General features: G+C 45.0%; 1 protein-coding gene and 1 pseudogene across 1 annotated transcript; both read left to right on the top strand.

Annotated features, from left to right (window-relative positions):
- The first annotated feature begins 649 nt into the window (after positions 1-649).
- Positions 650-2,519, top strand: LOC123058028 (UDP-glycosyltransferase 73C6-like; annotated as a pseudogene).
- A 14,780-nt stretch (positions 2,520-17,299) lies between these two features.
- LOC101290609 (UDP-glycosyltransferase 73C5) lies at positions 17,300-19,173 on the top strand. Its single transcript, XM_044483259.1, has one exon. The coding sequence runs from the start codon at positions 17,349-17,351 to the stop codon at positions 19,002-19,004; it is 1,656 nt and encodes a 551-aa protein (XP_044339194.1). The 5' UTR covers positions 17,300-17,348; the 3' UTR covers positions 19,005-19,173.
- Positions 19,174-19,988: the final 815 nt, after the last annotated feature.

The raw sequence follows: 19,988 nt of genomic DNA, 5'->3' as shown, positions 1-19,988 counted from the left end.
GTTGGTTGATAGTTTAGTCATGGCTACGTATTTTAAACAACTAAAACCATATTGCATGCACATCACTTTTCAAACCAATGTATTTGATCATGTCAAAGATGAAAATGAGCTCGTCGTGATCATGGGGCAGGTATGACAAGCACATCATTGGCAGAATTCAATTGGCTATGGGTTGACAAGCAAGTAGAGTGGAACCATATGTTGCAAGATCAGCACCTCGAGCAGCCAAAAGTCAGGATACCGAATGTGGCATGCAGCAGTTGGGCTTAATCCTTGGCTCCAACATGTCGTCTAAGAAAATTTTATGGATGTCACAGTTACATTGAATCTACATACGGGAATAAGGCAAGCCAAGTTGCATTACTGGCAGGCAGAATTCAACTGGACATAAACCACGAGTGTAGCAGGCAGGCACGGGGGTTGATCTGAGCCATCCATTGCTCAATCCAACTTCTCGGACATCGCCTTTCCCACCCTTTCCCACGGTTCAGAACTGAGGAAGCTTCATCCACGAGTTCATGACTGACGCGCCAGCATGTGCGGCTGTCACTAGGTGCTATATATGTACACTATAGTTGCCATTGCATTGCTTCCAATAGATTGTGGTATCTTCAAGGTGCCACTTTCGCTACCACAGCCAATTCTGGCCATGACCTCCGCTAACAGCGGCGATGGCCAGAGCAGCTCAACAAGGGCACACTTCGCGCTAGTGCAACTGTTGGCGCAGGGCCACACCATCCCCAGGATCGACATGGCGTGCCTGCTGGCAGAGCATGGCGCGCGGGTCAGCTTCATCACCACGCCGGTGAACGCCTCCAGGTTGGCAGGATTTGCAGCCAATGTGAAGGCGATGTTCCTGGTGATTCAGCTCGTGGAGCTCCAGTTCCCGGCCGCTGAGTTCGGCCTACCGGACGTTTGTGAGAACCTCGACATGATTCATACCATGGACCTGCTCTCAAAATTCCTGAAGGCCATCGGTGCGCTTCAGGAGCCGCTCATAGCCCACCTCCGTGAGCAGCAGCACTCGCCTCCGAGCTGCATCATATCTGACATGATAAACTGGTGGAGAAGTGACATTGCCAGGGAGCTCGGCATCCCGAGGCTCGCCATTATTGACTTTTGTGGTTTCTCATCCCTAGTCAGGTACAACCATGAGAGGCAAATTTTCAGTAGTAAATTTTGTACTGGATGTATTTTTCCTGCTATAGTTAAGTGCTTTACTTCAACAGTAAGGGGATATTAGTGTAAATTACTTCTAGAGAGAAAACAACATGCACATATAAAATGCTACAGTCGAAAGGAGACAAGTTAGTAGTACTACTCTAGTACTCTATGAAACCAAAGGTGTAATTTGCATTACATAAGGAATTACAGACAACAAATGTTTTCATGGGCAATTTTTTAGGCATGTTGCAAACTTGCGGTCGGTTGATGTTTGTCGAAGAAGTCTGCACCTCTATGCATTTTAAACAACTAAAACCATCTTGTAGGCACATCACTTTTCAAACCAATGTATTTGACCATGTCAAAGATGAAAATGAGCTCGTCATGATCACGGCGTTCCCAACACCACTAGAGTTGAAGAAGGCTAAATCCCCTGGAGGCGTTTCCATTCCTGGTGCGGACCAAATCCATGGCATGATCCTTGAGGAGACACTGAGATGCGACGGTGAGGTCATTAAAAACTTTCAGGAGCTTGAGGCATTGTACATCGAATCGTTTGAGTAGATGACAGGAAATAAGGCATGGATGACTGGGCCAATGTGTCTCTGCCACCGAAACAACAACGCAGTAGCCGCAAGAGTAAACAAGGCGTCAACGGATGAGGCACATTGCTTTCAATGGCTTGATTCAATGAAGCCAGGCTTAGTGGTCTTTGTCAACTTTGGCAGCCTGCTTGCACTACACCTCAACAACTTGTTGAGCTGGGACTGGGACTTGAAGCCTCACAGAAACCATTTATTTGGGTGATTAAAGGAGGAGCTAAGCTTCCAGAAGTCGAGGAATGGCTCGCAGATGGGTTTGAGGAGCGTGCCAAAACAAAGGCATGATCATAAGGGGTTGGGCGCCACAAGTGATGATCCTGTGGCACCAAGCCATTGGAGGATTTGTGATGCACTGTGGGTGGAACTCAACAATAGAGGGTATTTGTGCATGTGTGCCCATGATCACATGGCCGCACTTTGTGAAGGTGTTTGTGAATGAGAAGTTGGTGGTAGATGTGCTGAAAATCGGGGTGGATGTTGGAGTGCAAGGAGTTATACAGTGGGGAAGTGAAAACAAAGAAGTTATGGTTATAAGAGATGCCATGGAGACTGCAGTGAACACCCTAATGGATGAGGGGGAGGTTGCAAAGGAGTTAAGGGTGAGAGCAAAACACTACGCCATTATGGCAAGGAGGGCTTTCAATGAGGAAGGTTCTTCGTATAACAACACAAGGCTATTGATTCAAGAAATGGGAAACAAGATAGATTTACACGGTTGATACAGATGGTAATAAGATCTCTTTTCCAGTGTGAACATAAAGGGAAAGAAGCTATAGTACAACAAGGTTGTCTTGTCCTGTTTATATCAAAAGTAGCTAAAGGATCAAACTCAAGAGTAGTGAGGAAAATATATTGTTTTGAATGTACTGGTTAGTGCTCCTAGCTGCCAAAATCCATCCAAATATGCATTTTAGTCTTCTAAACTAATTTTCTGGATAAATGTATGTTTATCTTAGCTTGTGGAGGCACAAAGAGGTGTAAATAACTTCAAATAATCCATGGTGTAAGAAAAGCACATAAACAAAATGAATGTTTCATAAGAAGTGTCGAGACTTGCTGAACAATCATGAACAAGTATGGTCATCAATATTGTAGCGACCCGACCTCAAACAGTCAAGCCTCTGTGTATCCGTGCCATCCCTGGATCGGTATGCTGGCACACACAGTACATCAATGTATATATCAAAGTGCAATCACATGTATAAATAACGTAAAACTGATATATATATATATATATATATATATATATATACCTCATAAGTCTCAGTGGAAACAAACATAAGGGTGTGAAGTCCATCAACGCCAACGACAAGTTGAGTGTAGACCGTAAACCTACAACGTAACTCTTACTCGTCATAGAAAATTCCTGTAACATAAGACGTTGCAGCCCTGTAGGTCAGTACATTGAATGTATTGGCAAGTCACATCATAAGAGTAATGAACCTATTTGTATATGCAATTGGGCTGGTGGAAAGCTCTAAGTTTAGTTTTTGCATAAAGCGAGTTTTTCCCTAGAATAAAAGATATTATTCTATCAATATTGTATAGCATAGGATGAGTTGGTAAACCCAACTCAATCCATTCCCAAAGTTTCATTTAAAACCCAACTATTTAATTAAGAGTGATGAGATCTCCCAGCATTTCCACTACTAGATGCTCAAGTCGTCCGTAACCGGGGACCCGGCTAATCGATTAGGTTTTAACACTCTGCAGAGATTTGGCACTTTTCCCCACAAGACTCGATCGCCTCCCTTCAAATTCTCGCACTGCCTAGTGTTTGAGAACAGGATGACCGAGACATAGTCTTTCGAAAGTATTTCCCCTTAACCTACGGATAGGCCGGTACACCTACTCATTCTACATCTGCTAGCCCATCCCGGAAGGGGTCACGCTAACTACTCAACTAAGCCAGAGCCCATATTGGCTTGTGGTTGCATGCGTAAGCTTCTAGACATGAGAATACGATTGATCTCTTTGAGCCTGGGCGGCCGACCACTAGTGGTGCACCACCATGGATTAACCATGCATGCTCCCACTGTACTTCGCCACCATTCAAACCAAATACCGCCCAGGTAGTTCATTTACAAGTCTTGGTCCTGATTACTACTTTGTCACTCATGTCTCACCATGCTTGCTTCCCAAACCACGTCTACATTTAGCGAGGCAAAAATAAACTTACACGATGGTGACAAGGATGTATAGATCAGACCTACCTCAATGAACTACTAGGTAACGACATAGCCATCTGGCAACAATAAATCCTACCATGCAATCCTACCACAAAAGGACTAAGTGCATAATATAAACATAGGTAATTGGAAGAATGGTCAAAGGTGAACTTGCCTGGTAACAGTTGATGAAGATTATATCACTCTTAGAAATTTACTTAATAAAACTATTCGTCACTCTCCGATGAAAATCTATAAGGTCAAACATTGCATTCACATAAGCAATCATTTCGGAGAACCAAATAACATGCAACATGAAAAGACTCGGAAAATCCAAATGAACACACAACACACTTAACTATCAAAAGAAAATACTAAGTGCAAAACAACATAGGGCATGGGTGCAAAAAAAATTATGACGTGGACCACAGTGCATACTAGGCATACGAGTAAAACTACGATGGATAGATCCTAATGTGTGAAAAATATCGTGAGATAGGTCCAAGTGATAGGGTTTGGCAACGGTGACACGGTGCAAAAAGAATCACATAAATCGGAGCTACGGTTTAGGAGATATGGCCAGTTGAAGTTTGAATTCAAACCTGAATAAATTCAAATTTGAAATTGGCCAAAAGTTTTCAAAGCTGGTTCTCCGCATAAAGCTATTCGAGACGAACATTTTGCCGCTAGTTTCGTCGAATTTGGAGTTACGGTTAAAAAGTTGTGGCTAACTAAAGTTCAGGGACCAATCTGCAAATCCTAGGGACTAATCAGTGAAACAGAAACTAAATATACTGCAAACAGGCCCTTGGCCACGTGGCGTCTTGTGGCTGGCTGAGCAGCGTTTGCTGTGGAAGCTTATACGGCGAATGGCCGCTAAATAAGGAAAACACCTACCACGGAAAAAATAAAAGTAAAACCGGGATTGTTTTAACTAAACCGATCGGTTTAATAAAAAACGTGGTTAACTGCGTTGTTTTTTTATGAAACCAAGGGTGGGGCGGCTTACAGCGGGCGGTCGGTGGTCGGCGACGAGCAGCGATGGGGCGGACAGGGCGGCGGCTCCGGCGCTCCTCGTAGACAGGGAAGGAGGCTGCGGGGTCCGACGCGGCGTGGGCGATCCGGTGGCGGGGTCGGGGTGGTCGGGACAAGGCGAGGCAAGACGGCGACTCCAAGCTCCAGCGAGGGCGCGCTGCATCGGGGCAGCGACTCCGGCGATCCTAGGGGAACAAGAATATGTCAACCAGGTGCTCCTGGACCCGTGCAATAGCTTGGAGAAGAAAAACAGGGTCGAGGAGGCCATACGGACAGCGTAATACCCCGGCAAGGTAGCTCCGGCTGGCGAGATGCAAAGCGTCATGGTGCCGGCTATGGACGGCGTGGGTCGATGTGGAGTGGCAGGATGAGACGAGGAGGTCTGGGGGCATTTATAGGCACGGAGAGGAGGCGCGGGGCTGCGGGATAAGCCTTATCCCGAGAGCTTCGGCCGGCGGGTTCGCGCGGAGCGCGTGTGCGTGCTCATCCAGCGGGAGGAGCGGGAGGTTGGGAGTGACATGGGGAGTGGGCCCCATCTGGCAGCGACGGGGGGAGAGAGCGAGCGAGGGAAGAGGGGCGCGGGCGAGCGATGCGAGTAGCGCTCGGGCGCTGGGCTAGCCTGGCCAAAACTGGCCATGGGCCGGTTGGGTGCGCTCCTGGGCCGAACTGGCCTCGGTCCAGGTGGTGTGCGTGTTTTTCTTGCAGAAACAAAAACTTCAACATAGGAAAAATAGCTAAACTTTTTACGTAGGAATATTATATACCAAAATGTTCATAAAAAAACCCCGAATAAGATGAACTATTTTTCAAGTTCAACTAAATTCCATAAAATTCATAAAAGTCAAACAGTGCTACTATTCCATTTAAAATCAATAAAAATCATTTTTAAAATAGAAAAATTATTTCAAATTTATTTTCTCCTAATTTTCTATTGTAGGGAATCATTTTACCCTTATTTCCATTTATTTATTTTTAGGAGAAAAATAATTTGAATATAAACCCAAATAACTCCTAATTGGATTTGAATTTGGAATTTCAAACAACTTCAAATGGAAAATGAGTTTCAAATAACTTGAAAGTGACCTCCAAATTATTCCTTTGAAACTTCCAACTCTTTTATATTTTGAGGAAGTCATCTTATCCCCTCTCCTTTATTTTTCTTGAGTGGAAAATAATATTTGAACATTCGAGAAAACTCCAAAATGCAATAAATCATGAGAGGCAAATGATTTCAGATATTATTTTAAAATAACATCTACTGGTTTTATAACCCATTTCCATTTTCTTTCTGATAATTGAAGGAGTCATAATTCCTTCTCTCTTTATTTTATTTCAATGAATGGAAATGTTTTTGAAACTCAAACCGGAAAACTTTCTAAAAGTGAACCAAATAAATTTAGAAGTGCTCCTCATCACTCCCCACTCTATTTCATATATTTTGAAGAAGTCCTATTATCTTCTCTCATGAAAATCCTTGAGTGCCATAAAGTTTCTGAGTTAAAACATTCTCAAATGGAATTCAAATCTTCTCAACCCCCTTTTCATTTCTTTAAATGAAAGAGAAGTCATATTATCTTCACTCTAGGGTTTTGTGATGAAATGAATTTGAATTCAGGAAGATCAAAATGCAAGATGAAAAGTTTTGGGACAGTCCTTTTATTCCCTCGCATCCAACTTTCAAAAGTTTCAATTTCCACTCAATCAATCACACAACAAGCAAACAATCAATCATAATTATGTATTTAATATAACATTCCAAAAATTAGAATTTTGGGATGTTACAAACTAGCACCCTTAAAATGAATCTCGTCCTCGAGATTCGGAGAGGCTAGAAAGAAGGTTCGGTTTGGGGGGTCTTCTTGAAAATCCATTAATCAACACATGGTATGGGGTGCTACCACCCTTAGAAGCATGGTTATGGTTCCAACAAAACTCATGTACTCCGCCCTTTGGGTTGACGGTGTCGGTCTTCTCATACTCCCTGGAGAAACTCTTTCTTTGAGGCTCTTCTGGTAGGGCATAACCTTTTCCTCAAAATCTTGAGTCCTTGCATCAAAATATGATCCTTCCGAGACTTGACAGGTCTGGCGCCAATGCTAAACAACTATCGAAAACCTCATGGTGGTCGACATTTTTTTTTGGTTTCTCCTGCAGGAAATGGATCTAGGTTGAACCTCACCGCATAACCTACGATTGGCAACAGGTGCATGTACAGGGTCTCCATCGTCCTGCCATTCTAAGGGTTTTTTGGCTTATCGTGTCAACGCTATTCTAGGGTTTTAAGTCTCTCTAATTTTTTTATCAACATATGATAGCTCATGATAGAAGTCTCCGGTATGGGGGACAATCCATCCCGTACTTGAATTATTACTACATACGTAGATACTGAATCACGTTTTCTAACACTTGGGCATACTCACAAGCATTGCAGAACTTCTCTTCTCCATGAACAGGGTTCGGGTAAATCCATTGGTTTTGCAAGCCACACAAAATCTCTATCGTTTCTTCACAACTCTCAGGTTGTACGTAACCTCCTATGAAATGTATGCTGATGAAATCATAGTTTCTTTCAGAATTATTTTCTTCAACAAGATTGTGCTTGTTTCCTTATCAAATCCTGGGTCGTGTGGGTTATGGCCCACTTCTACACTTGTATATCTTTAACTCATCCTTGGAGTTACTATTGTTCCATATTCCAACATTACATATCCTTTAAACCCAGTAGTACTTCATTCCTTCATACTCTTGGGGTAACCATCATAACTAAAACCAAACTCCAACTCATTTGTCCAAACTCCACTCTATGGAATTCATTTTCTTTTCCATTGTTCAAGTGTTCACACAGACAAGTACCGCCAAAAAATGCACTGGTTCATCCATAATCCATATTCTCTTCATATCAAATCCTTTATTACATCCTTAACCACTACTCAAAACTCAAATTTCAAAAGTACTTTATTACAAAAGCTGACATCCACATAGTTTGGTATGGTCAAGCATTACTTCCATCTTTATTCATTTGCCCTTCTTGAAGATACTTCAGTCCCACTAGAATTGTGCGATGTGATCCTTCAAATCATCGATGTTTTGCTTCATCGTGGTGGCCATGAGCTTCATATCCATCATCTGTACATGCACCTCCCTCGGGTATTCCTGAGTGTGACGGAGTCTTGCTTCTAGTATTTCCCCAATCTGACGTATGGCTTCCATAGCAGCTTCACAAACAGAGTCAAAGAATGTTGCTCGTGGTACTCGAGAAATGAAAAGGTATTGACCCATAGTCTTTGGGCAAACTCCCTTCACACGGTGAAGGTGTACCTCCACATACCAAAGATCAACTCTCTTCTCCATGAAAGGATAACCCTTGTAGACTACATCTCCTTCAAGATTAATATGCTTCATCATGTCCTTCAGGATCTTCGGGTAATCCTGATCACTGGTCAGGGTCATGATTGTTTCTGGGCCCTTCAGAAAAGACTCGTAAAGGGTTGTCATCTGCAGGTATAAGATAGAAGGGGTACTCAGGATACTGTATGTATTTCCTTGGGTGAAATGTGGTTATTTTTCAAGGAAAGGTTTGGGGTCAGCTTGTCCATGGGTTCAAGGTTTAAGTCTGGGTGACATAGTGAGAGAGGCACTCACAATCAACAAACAACTCATAACATTTCATATGAGATTCCAAACACCTCGACTTTTATTGCTTCATGAGCTATTACAATTTCCATTTCACAACTCAACTCAACATCCCCAACAAAAATAAAAGTGTGTTCCAACTTTATTACATGCTTTATTCCAATATCAAGATCTCAACTACTCTGCTCAAGCTCTCCTCGGGTCTGAACATTCTCTGGCAAAATTTCCTACTCCTTTGCAGCGTAAACAAATGACGTCAGACAAATCCAGGGGTTTCCTGGTGGTTATCTTGGCTCCTTGGGTTCTTGGCTTCCTTGCTGGGCATTTGCTAGCGTAATGACCTAAATCCTTGCACCTGTAACAAGTGATTTGACTCAGGTCCTTTTCTGCAGAATTTGGGTTGTTCTGGGGATACATGCTTTTTCTCTTCCTCGACTTCTTCGTTCCGATCAATTCCTCTATCTCTTGTCGATCAAACTCCACTTCTTCCGTCGGGAAGTTTCCCAAATACTATTGGCTTTCCTTCGTGCAATACTATGAAAAATGTCCTTCTTCTCCACATGAATAGCAAGCATTGGAGTAAAATCTGTTTAGGCTTTCTCCATCAGGGTCGTCAACATCTTCTTTCATCATCGGTTTTCTTAAACTTTCCTCGAGGGATTCTTTCATTGCTTCCTTCTTCTTTTGGTAATTTCTTGTACCTTGGGGTAAATATGACACTGGGCAGGGTAGTGCGTAGTTCCTTCACACAAGAAACAAGTAACCTGCCTTGTTGGGCATTCTTCCGCTTGGTGATTTCCTTCACAATGAGGGCATCCATCCTTGTGTTCTTCATGGGTATGTCCTATCTCACCACAAATCTTGCATGCACAAGGTTTCTTCATTTTATTGCCATAGGGCTTCTGAATAAGACGAGACTTCAGTAGAGTCATCTTGAGTTCCTCCCAAGTTTTTGCTCCGTCACATCCTTGTATGGCCTGATGCATTTTCCACCAGGTTGCAGCACTTTTTGTAAAGTACTGAAGAGCGTATTGAACCTCATACTTCCTTGCAACCAAATTGCTCCTGAAGTGATTCTCCATGTTTTAAATCCATATCTCTGCCTCCAACTGAGTGATCGGTTCAGAGAATACAAGTCCATCTTCATTCATCATCTATTGGGTCCAAGGGTTTTGGGATGAGATACGAGAGAGGGATAGAGAGAGATGCACACAATACAAATAATGTAGTTTTGAAAATAGGTTTTATTTGTTGCTATCAGAAAACACACACAAAATATGACAGCTCACAAATCATCGCATCTAACGTGAGTATACAACAAGGGTTTGGTCTTCTAAAGGTCATATAAATCTTGACATTTGTCGGTGTCTTCAAATTCTTCAATTCTTCAGAGGCTTCGACTGTTGTAACTTCAATTATTCTAGTGTATGGTGATGTCTGATATCTTGTCCTTCTTGGAGTGGTCTCATCAGTTGATCCTCCATGTGGTCAAAGGGAGAAGGGGTATTGTCTAACTATTTGAGGTAAAAGGAAAGATTTGATAAAGCTCAAAAAAGAAGAGAGGTAAAGGATCTTTCTGAAAATAAAGGTTTAGAGAAATCCTTTCCTAAGGGCTTTCCAGTTTCTACGGTCACGTCCTATAGTCAACATGTGCTCTGATACCATCTCTGTAGCAACCCGACCTCAAACGGTCAAGCCTATGTGTATCTGTGCCATCCCTGGATCGGTATGCTGGCACACACAGTACATCAATGTATATATCAAAGTGCAATCACATGTATAAATAACATAAAACTGGTATATATACCTCATAAGTCTCAGCGGAAACAATCATAAGGGTGTGGAGTCCACCAACGCCAATGGCAAGTTGAGTGTAGACCGTAACCCTACAACGTAACTCTTACTCATCATAGAAAATTCCTGCAACATAAGATGTTGCAGCCCTGTAGGTCAGTATATTGAATGTACTGGCAAGTCACATCATAAGAGTAATGAACCTATTTGTACATGCAATTTGGCTGGTGGAAAGCTCTAAGTTTAGGTTTTGCACAAAGCTAGTTTTTCCCTAGAATAAAAGATATTATTCTATCACTATTGTATAGCATAGGATGAGTTGGTAAACCCAACTCAATCCATTCCCAAAGTTTCATTTAAACCCAACTGTTTAATTAAGAGTGATGAGATCTCCCAGCATTTCCACTACTAGATGCTCAAGTCGTCCGTAACCGGGGACACGGCTAATCGATTAGGTTTTAACACTCTGCAGAGGTTTGCACACTTTTCCCCATAAGACTCGATCGCCTCCCTTGAAATTCTCGCACTACCTGGTGTTTGAGAACAGGATGACCGAGACATAGTCTTTCGAAAGTATTTCCCCTTAACCCACGGATAGGCTGGTACACCTACTCATTCTACATCTGCTAGCCCATCCCGGAAGGGGTCACACTAACTACTCAACTAAGCCAGAGCGCATATAGGCTCGTGGCTGCACACGTAAGCTTCTAGACATGAGAATATGATTGATCTCTTTAAGCCTGGGCAGCCGACCACTAGTGGTGCACCACCATGGATTAACCATGCATGCTCCCATTGTACTTCGCCACCATTCAAACCAAATACCGCCCAGGTAGTTCATTTACAAGTCTTGGTCCTGATTACTACTTTATCAATCATGTCTCACCATGCTCGCTTCCCAAATCACGTCTACATTTAGCGAGGCAAAAATAAACTTACATGATGGTGACAAGGATGTATAGATCAGACCTACCTCAATGAACTACTAGGTAACGACATAGCCATCTGGCAACAATAAATCCTACCATGCAATCCTACCACAAAAGGACTAAGTGCATAATATAAACATATGTAATTGGAAGAATGGTCAAAGGTGAACTTGCCTGGTAATAGTTGATGAAGATTATATCGCTCTCAGAAATTTACTTAATAGAACTATTCGTCACTCTCCGATGAAAATCTATAAGGTCAAACATTGCATTCACATAAGCAATCATTTCGGAGAACCAAATAACATGCAACATGAAAAGACTCGGAAAATCCAAATGAACACACGACACACTTAACTATCAAAAGAAAATACTAAGTGCAAAACAACATAGGGCATGGGTGCAAAAAAATTGTGATGTGGACCACAGTGCATACTAGGCATACGAGTAAAACTACTATGGACAGATCCTAATGTGTGAAAAATATCGTGAGATAGGTCCAAGTGATAGGGTTTGGCAACGGTGACACGGTGCAAAAAGAATCACATCAATCGGAGCTACGGTTTAGGAGATATGGCCAGTTGAAGTTTGAATTCAAACCTGAATAAATTCAAATTTGAAATTGGCCAAAAGTTTTCAAAGCTGGTTCTTCGGATAAAGCTATTCGAGACAAACATTTTGCCGCTGGTTTCGTCGAATTTGGAGTTACGGTTAAAAAGTTGTGGCTAACTAAAGTTCAGGGACCAATCTGCAAATCCTAAGGACTAATCAGTGAAACAGAAACTAAATATACTGCAAACAGGCCCTTGGCCACATGGCGACTCGTTGCTGGCTGAGCAGCGTTCGCTGTGGAAGCTTATACGCGAATGGCCGCTAAATAAGAAAAACACCTGCCGCGGCTAACTAAAAGTAAAACCGGGATTGTTTTAACTAAACAGATCAGTTTAATAAAAACCGCGGTTAACCGCGTCATTTTTTTATGAAACGAAGGGTAGGGCGGCTTACAGCAGGCGGTCGGTGGCCGGCGATGAGCGGCGATGGGGCGGACGGGGCGGCGGCTCCGGCGCTCCTCGTCGACGGGGAAGGAGGCCGCGGGGTCCGACGCGGCGTGGGCGATCCGGTGGCGGGGTCGGCGGCGGTCGGGGTGGTCGGGACAAGGCGAGGCGAGGCAAGGCGGCTCCAAGCTCCGGCGAGGGCGCGATGCGTTGGGGCAGCGACTCCGGCGATCCTAGGGGAACAAGAATATGTCAACCAGGTGCTCCTGGACCCGGGCAATAGCTTGGTGAAGAAAAACATGGTCGAGGCGGCCATACGGACAGCGTAATACCCCGGCAAGGTAGCTCCGGCCGGCGAGATGCAAAGCGTTGTGGCGACGGCTATGGACGGTGTGGGTCGATGTGGAGTGGCAGGATGAGACAAGGAGGTCTGCGGGCATTTATAGGCGCGGAGAGGAGGCGCGGGGCTGTGGGATAAGCCTTATCCCGAGAGTTTCGGCCGGCGGGTTCGCGCGGAGCGCGTGTGCATGCTCATCCAGCGAGAGGAGCGGGAGGTTTGGGGTGACCTGGGGAGCAGGCCCCATCTGGCAGCGACGGTGGGAGAGAGCGAGGGAGGGAAGAGGGGCGCGGGCGAGCGATGCGAGTAGCGCTCGGGCGCTGGGCTAGCCTGGCCAAAACTGACCATGGGCCGGTTGGGTGCGCTCCTGAGCCGAACTGGCCTCGGTCCAGGTGGTGTGCGTGTTTTTTTTTGTTTTTTTTTTGCAGAAACAAAAACTTCAACATAGGAAAAATAACTAAAAAAATTACGTAGGAATATTATGTACCAAAATGTTCACAAAGAAACCCCGAATAAGATGAACTATTTTTCAAGTTCAACTAAATTCCATAAAAATTCATAAAAGTCAAACTGTGCTACTGTTGCATTTAAAATCAATAAAAATCATTTTTAAAATAGAAAAATGATTTCAAATTTATTTTCTCCTAATTTTCTATTGTAGGGAATCATTTTACCCTTATTTCCATTTATTTATTTTTAGGATAAAAATAATTTGAATATGAACCCAAATAACTCCTGATTGGATTTGAATTTGGAATTTCAAACAACTTCAAATGGAAAATGAGTTTCAAATAACTTGAATTCAGGAAGATCAAAATGCAAGATGAAAAGTTTTGGGACAGTCCTTTTATTCCCTCTCATGCAACTTTCAAAAGTTTCAATTTCCACTCAATCAATCACACAACAAACAAACAAACAATCATAATTATTTATTTAATATAACATTCCAAAATTTAGAATTTTGAGATGTTACAAATATTCAAAGTAGCTCAATGTGCTAAGTTCATCAAATTCAAATAGTAACTAGGCTATGGGATCGAACATTTGTAAGCTGCAAACTAGAGGAAATAGAACAAACTTTGTTTCACTACACACCAAAGAGTGGAGCTTCGACAAACACTGTCCCTCCCACATTTACTACCAAGCAATTGACAGAAAATTGTTGCACCATGACCAGTGGCAGAGCTTGACAGAAATTGTTGAGGGGGAAAGTAGAGTTGAGGGTCCAAAGGAAAAATTCTGCTTAAATTTTCATAATCTTCAAAATTTTAGCTTAGCAACTAATGATATTTCACATAATTTCTCTAGGGTAGGGGTGGCATAGCCCCCCTTGCCCCTAGTGAAGCTCCGCCCGTTTTGTGTTTCAAAATTTGATATATCCATTTTAGTTCCAAGTAGGGATGGACATCACTTGGTAGATTGGGACAATTGGCAGCACCTTATTCGCTTGCATCTCCACCATCGTGTTGTGCGGTTTTCTGGTGCGCGACACAAAGAAGATGGTGAAGATGTATAGCCACGATGAGTACGCGCGTGCAAAAGGCTAAATTTCCCTTCATCTAGGCCCATTATCTTTAGTTTACTGCCCCTCCTTCCAGGCCTCAACATAGCTCCACCTTTGCGTGTGTGTTGTGATACCGATGTACATGGCCCGCATGAATGTGATTGGCGTCTTGGCGGTTTTCTACAAGAAGGTGATACGTCAGTCGATCGAGGAGAGCTACCTTATTGATATGCCGACATTCAAATTATCTTTACGATTATAAATCTTGCTTGGATATTAGGCAAAGCAGAGTTGAGAGGGGCCAAACGAACAAATTCTACTTAAACATTGACAATCTTTAGAATTATAGCTTAACGACTAATGATATTTCACATAATTTCTCTATGATGGGGGGGGGCATAGCCCCCCTTGGCCGTAGTGAATTAATTCTAACTAGGGATGAACATCACTTGGTAGACTGGAACAATTGGCAGCACCTTATTCGCTTGCATCTCCACCGTCGTGTTGTGCGTTTTTCTGGTGGATGAGATAAAGAAGACGATGAAGAAAGTACAGCCGCGACGAGTACGTGTGTGCGCGATACCAATGTACATGGACACTCTGAATGTCATTGGCATCTTGGCGAGGGTCTTTCACAAGAAGGTGATACGTGAGTCGACTGTGGAGAACTACCTCGTGGATCTGCCGACATTCAACTTATCTTTACCATTATAATTCTTGTTTGGATATTAGGCCATTCAATGTATATAGTAGTTAATATAATTTCTCATACATTGAATGACTAATCACTGGTTAGTCTGTTTCATTACATATTTTGTTTGGATACAAACAATTAATATTGTTTTTCATACATTAGGCAATCTCTATGCTCAAACCATGGCTCTTCATCCTACATCTTCCGGTCAGAATCAATGTTATTGAAAGACTTCCCTCAATGAAACTTACTGAGTGAATCATGTACGACATCCTAGTGGAAATTATATAAGAAGGCCAGGCATATTCCTTTCGACCTAAAAATATAAGAACCGAGTCGTACCTCTCTCAAAATAACATTGTGGCTAAGAACACTCAGAGGAGCAGAGAAAAACTTACTACTACCGTGAACCATACAAGTTGCCTGCTAGCGGGGATCCCCCAAATTGCAGAGCTGGGTCTCATCTCATGTGCATTTCAGATGTTCTCTCCCAATGCTTCTATTAGCTTCGCAGCTCAACCAAGGAGGTGGATTATGCATCCATAGTGGATCACACTATGAGCACCCCTGCAGACGCTGAGAAAGCAACCCTTTGTTAATCAAGCTGGCAGTGAAACACCGATGAATGTCACTGGAACATTTGGAAGCAATTTTTTAGTACCGATTTTATTTTAGCCCAAATTTTTGAAATCGATCTATTACCAATACAGAAGGGGAGTATAATTCGAAAATGCCAAATGGAGACCGAGCTCCGTAAAGGTTTTAATTTGAAAACTTCAAAATTTGAATTTTTCAGTTTCAAAAATTCTAAAAACAAATTCATACATACCTACTCCCTCCGTCCCATAATGTAAGACGCTTTTTGACACTATATATTATGGAACGGAGGGAATAGATGGGAGCAACTACAATAGTAAACATGTTTGTGAAAGAAAAATATAAAAAATGGATCTGACCACTAGTTGGAAGACTGATGGCCCAGATTTAGGTGGAGCGATTTGTCCGCATAATTTGCAAAAAGGTCCTTCAATACAGGATAATTTGGTCTCAATGACCTCGTCGTTCAATCACAAATCGCGTACAGAGCGGCAGCCCCAACGCTGGCGACGGCGGCCCAGATCCCTCCTCAAGCTAGGTGAATTAAGAAAATCTCCAACAGCTCCTGGCCTCATGTCGCCCGCGGCGCAGTTTGAGGCCGACCAAATCAGATTTCCTCGGCTACTAAGCTCCGCCCCGCAATGTGCTCGTGCAGGCTCGCAACCTAGCTACATAACATGTTTGTAAATTTTGAAATCTGTTAAAATGAGAGCTACCAAAAAGGAAAAATTTGGATCACACTTTGAGCAACCCTGCAGGCGCTGAGAAAGCAACCCTTTAGAGGGTGTTTGTTTCCAGGGACTTATTGATTTAGAGACTTAAAAAGTCCCTATAAGTCTCATCTAAACCAAACAGGAGGGATTTATAGGGACTTAAAGTGGTCATTTGGGACTTATGAAATAAGACTCTTAAGGAGAGACTTATAGCGACTTATAGTTGTAATATGGTCTTATAGAGGCTTATAAGTCCCGGAACCAAATAGGAAGGGACTTTTTAAGGACTTGAGACTTATAAGTTGGGACTAAACAGTCCTAGGACTTATGAACCAAACAAGGCCTTAGTTGATCAAGCCGCGAGTATAGCTGCCCAAACGGGCCGTGCTAACTGGGCCGGCCCGGTAGCACGCAGGCCCGGCATGACCCGGGCACGACACGGCCCGGCCTAAACGGGCCAGGCCCGGCACGCGGCACGCCATGGGCCATGCCTGGGTCTGGAGGCTAGGCACGCGGGTCGGCACGGCACGGTCCGTTTATGTTTTTTTGAAAAGTATAAATATATACGTCCTATATAAATACCGAATACCCTAATATGTTTAATATTTTCATAGTGCATGCGTATTTTATTAGTGCTTGAATCTAAAGTAGTAGTGTTATAGTGTAGTCTTTGTATTTTTATCCTTTTATAATTATAGAGTATGTTTTGTATTCTTTTATTCTTTCAGATGGGAGTTTTAATGATGTACATGTGCTAATAAAATTTTAGATTTATCTCACATAATAGTCTACCAGATTTTGCAATTTTCTACATTTTTTTGGCCTTTTTTTGCTGTTTTTAGAGGTATTAGGAAGAAAAAAAATCATGCCAGACGGGCCAGCGTCCTCCAACGGGCCGGCGTGCCTGGGGTGCCGCGTGCCAGCCCACGTAGCCACGTGCCGTGCCTGGGCTGCTAGCTCTCGCCCGTGGGCCTGCACGGCATGGCCTGGTTATTATTCGTACCAAGACGGGTCGTGCCGTGCCATGCACGTTTACGGCGGGCCGGGCCGTGCCGTGCCGGGCCGGCCCGTTTGGCCAGGTATGGCCGCGAGGCACCCCGGCTTGTCGGTGTTTGACTGGAGGCAACCCAAAGAATTCTAGGCAGCTCAAGCCTCAAGGGATACACGCAATGTCACCAGCTGGATGGATAAGCCTGAACCGCTCGCCGCTGTTGCTGCCATTGTTGACCAGTGCGTAGAGCGGGAAGAGATGGCTGCGTCGGAGCTACACTTCCTGCTGGTGCCGCTGGTGGCGCAGGGCCACATCATCCCCATGGTGGACCTGGCGCGCCTCCTCGCCGCGCGGGGGCCGCGCGTCACCGTCGTCACCACGCCTGTCAACGCTGCGCGGAACAGGGCCACCGTCGACAGCGCCAGGAGGGCGGGCCTCGCCATCGAGCTCGCGGAGCTCCCCTTCCCCGGCCCGCAGCTGGGGTTGCCGGAGGGGCTGGAGAACCTCGACCAGCTGCTCGACGACGTCAGCAGTACCACGTACCTCGCCTTCTTCCAGGCCATCTGGAAGATGGCGGAGCCGCTGCAGGGGTACGTCCGTGCGCTGCCGCGGCGGCCGGACTGCCTCGTCGCCGACTCGTGCAACCCGTGGACGGCGGGCGTTTGCACGGCGCTCGACATCCCGAGGCTGGTGCTGCACTGCCCGTCCGCCTATTTCCTCCTCGCCGTGCACAACCTGTCCACGCACGGCGTGTACGACCGCGTCGGCGACGACGAGTTGGAGCCGTTCGAGGTGCCGGACTTCCCGGTGCGCGCCGTCGGGAACACGGCCACGTTCCGCGGCTTCTTCCAGCACCCCGGCGCGGAGAAGGAGCAGCGCGACGTTCTCGATGCCGAGGTCACCGCTGATGGCCTGCTGATCAACACGTTCCGCGGCGTCGAGGGCATCTTCGTCGACGCGTACGCGGTGGCGCTCGGCAAGAGGACGTGGGCCATCGGGCCGACGTGCACCTCCGGCATCTTGGACAAGGACGCCGACGCCATGGCCGGCCGCGGCAACCGCGCTGACGTCGATGTCGGCCACGTCGTCTCATGGCTCGACGCCATGCCACCGGCGTCTGTGCTGTACGTCAGTTTCGGCAGCATCGCGCAGCTGCCAGCGAAGCAGCTCGCCGAGCTCGCGCGCGGCCTCGAGGCGTCGGGGCGGCCGTTCGTCTGGGCCATCAAAAGGGCCAAGGCCGACGCCGCCGTGAAGGCGCTGCTCGACGATGAAGGGTTCGAGTCGCGCGTGGAGGACAGGGGCCTCGTCGTGCGCGGGTGGGCACCGCAGGTGACCATCCTCTCGCACCGGGCGGTGGGCGGCTTCCTCACGCACTGCGGCTGGAACGCCACGCTGGAGGCCATCTCCCACGGCGTGCCGACGCTGACATGGCCCTGCTTCGCCGACCAGTTCTGCAGCGAGCGGCTGCTCGTGGACGTGCTCCGCGTAGGCGTCAGGTCCGGCGTCAAGGTGCCCGCCAAGAACGTCCCCGAGGAGGCCGAGGGCGTCCAGGTGCCGAGCGGCGACATGGAGAAGGCCATTGCCGAGCTGATGGACGGCGGGTCCGAGGGGATGGTGAGGAGGTCCAGAGCCAAGGAAGTCGCCGCGGAGATGAGAGTGGCCATGGAGGAAGGCGGGTCGTCCTACTCCGACCTGACGGACATGATCCACTACGTCTCGGAGCTGTCGAGGAAAAGCAGCCACGAGAGGGACGGAAGCTCGATGACCCTGCCTTTCGCGGTGGCAGAGCTCCGAAGCAACGACAGCGACAAGATCGAAGCCGGTGCTGCATTGTCACTACAGTCCTAAGTTGTAGTACTATAACTCATTATCGGATTGCAAAGTTGTTTTTTTAGTATTGCAAAGATACGAGTATAAGCTACTTCCTTCGCCTGATAATATAAGAGCGCTTTTGACCCTACGGTACGGGAGAGTAGTTTTTTAGGACGAGAAAATCAAGGAAATAGTTGTTATAAAACTCATTATTGTACACGTGGGCTTGCAAAATTTGGGCAACAAATGTATAAAATGTACCATTGAGCTAATAGCCGGTCGCTTGGTACGCCAAAAGCGAGAAAAACTCCATCCCTACTCTTTTGGCATCCCCATGCCAGAGCCGGAGCCGGATCCTCTAACTTACAGAAGCAAAGTCACGGTGCTACAATGCTATCCTAATATAAAATAAAGAAGTAACTGTAGAGACGTTTAGTACATAGTGAACCAACCCATGGTTGGATGATTAGAGGGACTATGGTATCCCTAGCCCATATTATTTACTATTGGTACTTGATGTAGATAAAAATAATCTATAATTGATTTTATTTCAGCATCAATTTGTTTGCAAGTAATGATTATAAATGTACATATTAAATCTGTAATTCACAAATTAATCTAAGTCATTTTAGTCTTAATCATATGGATTGAAAGAAGGCAAGTTAGGATGTTGTAACTTCTCTAACATTCATTTTTAATGTTAGAGGATCTAGTTCCCCTCGTGCCGCGGAGAGAAAAGCAGCACTCCCTTGGGTGTGTGGTTTTGTACGTTCGTCTTTATTTTTGCCAAACTATTAGTGAGAAGATTATCATAAAAGAGGAAGGACGCCAACCGCTTCAACACTAATAATGGAAGAAGTCACTCCAGAAATGGACTTCTTTTTCTCAGATTGATTGATGCCAACATTTTACCTACAGAAGCTTGACCATATGTAGTGTCTTCAAACATACAGAAATAATGCAGGTAAGACAAGCAAATCATTGGCAGAATTCAGTTGGCTATGGATTGACAAGCAAGTA

This window comes from Triticum aestivum, chromosome 3A (assembly GCF_018294505.1).
Source record: "Triticum aestivum cultivar Chinese Spring chromosome 3A, IWGSC CS RefSeq v2.1, whole genome shotgun sequence".
NCBI lineage: Eukaryota > Viridiplantae > Streptophyta > Magnoliopsida > Poales > Poaceae > Triticum > Triticum aestivum.
The sequence above is the reverse complement of the archived record's forward strand: the minus strand, read 5'-3'. Positions and strand labels throughout refer to the sequence as shown.

What these genes read in the sequence shown, in the direction of transcription:
- LOC101290609 (XM_044483259.1), top strand. Translation starts at nt 17,349, where the DNA reads ATGGATAAGCCTGAACCGCTCGCCGCTGTTGCTGCCATTGTTGACCAG.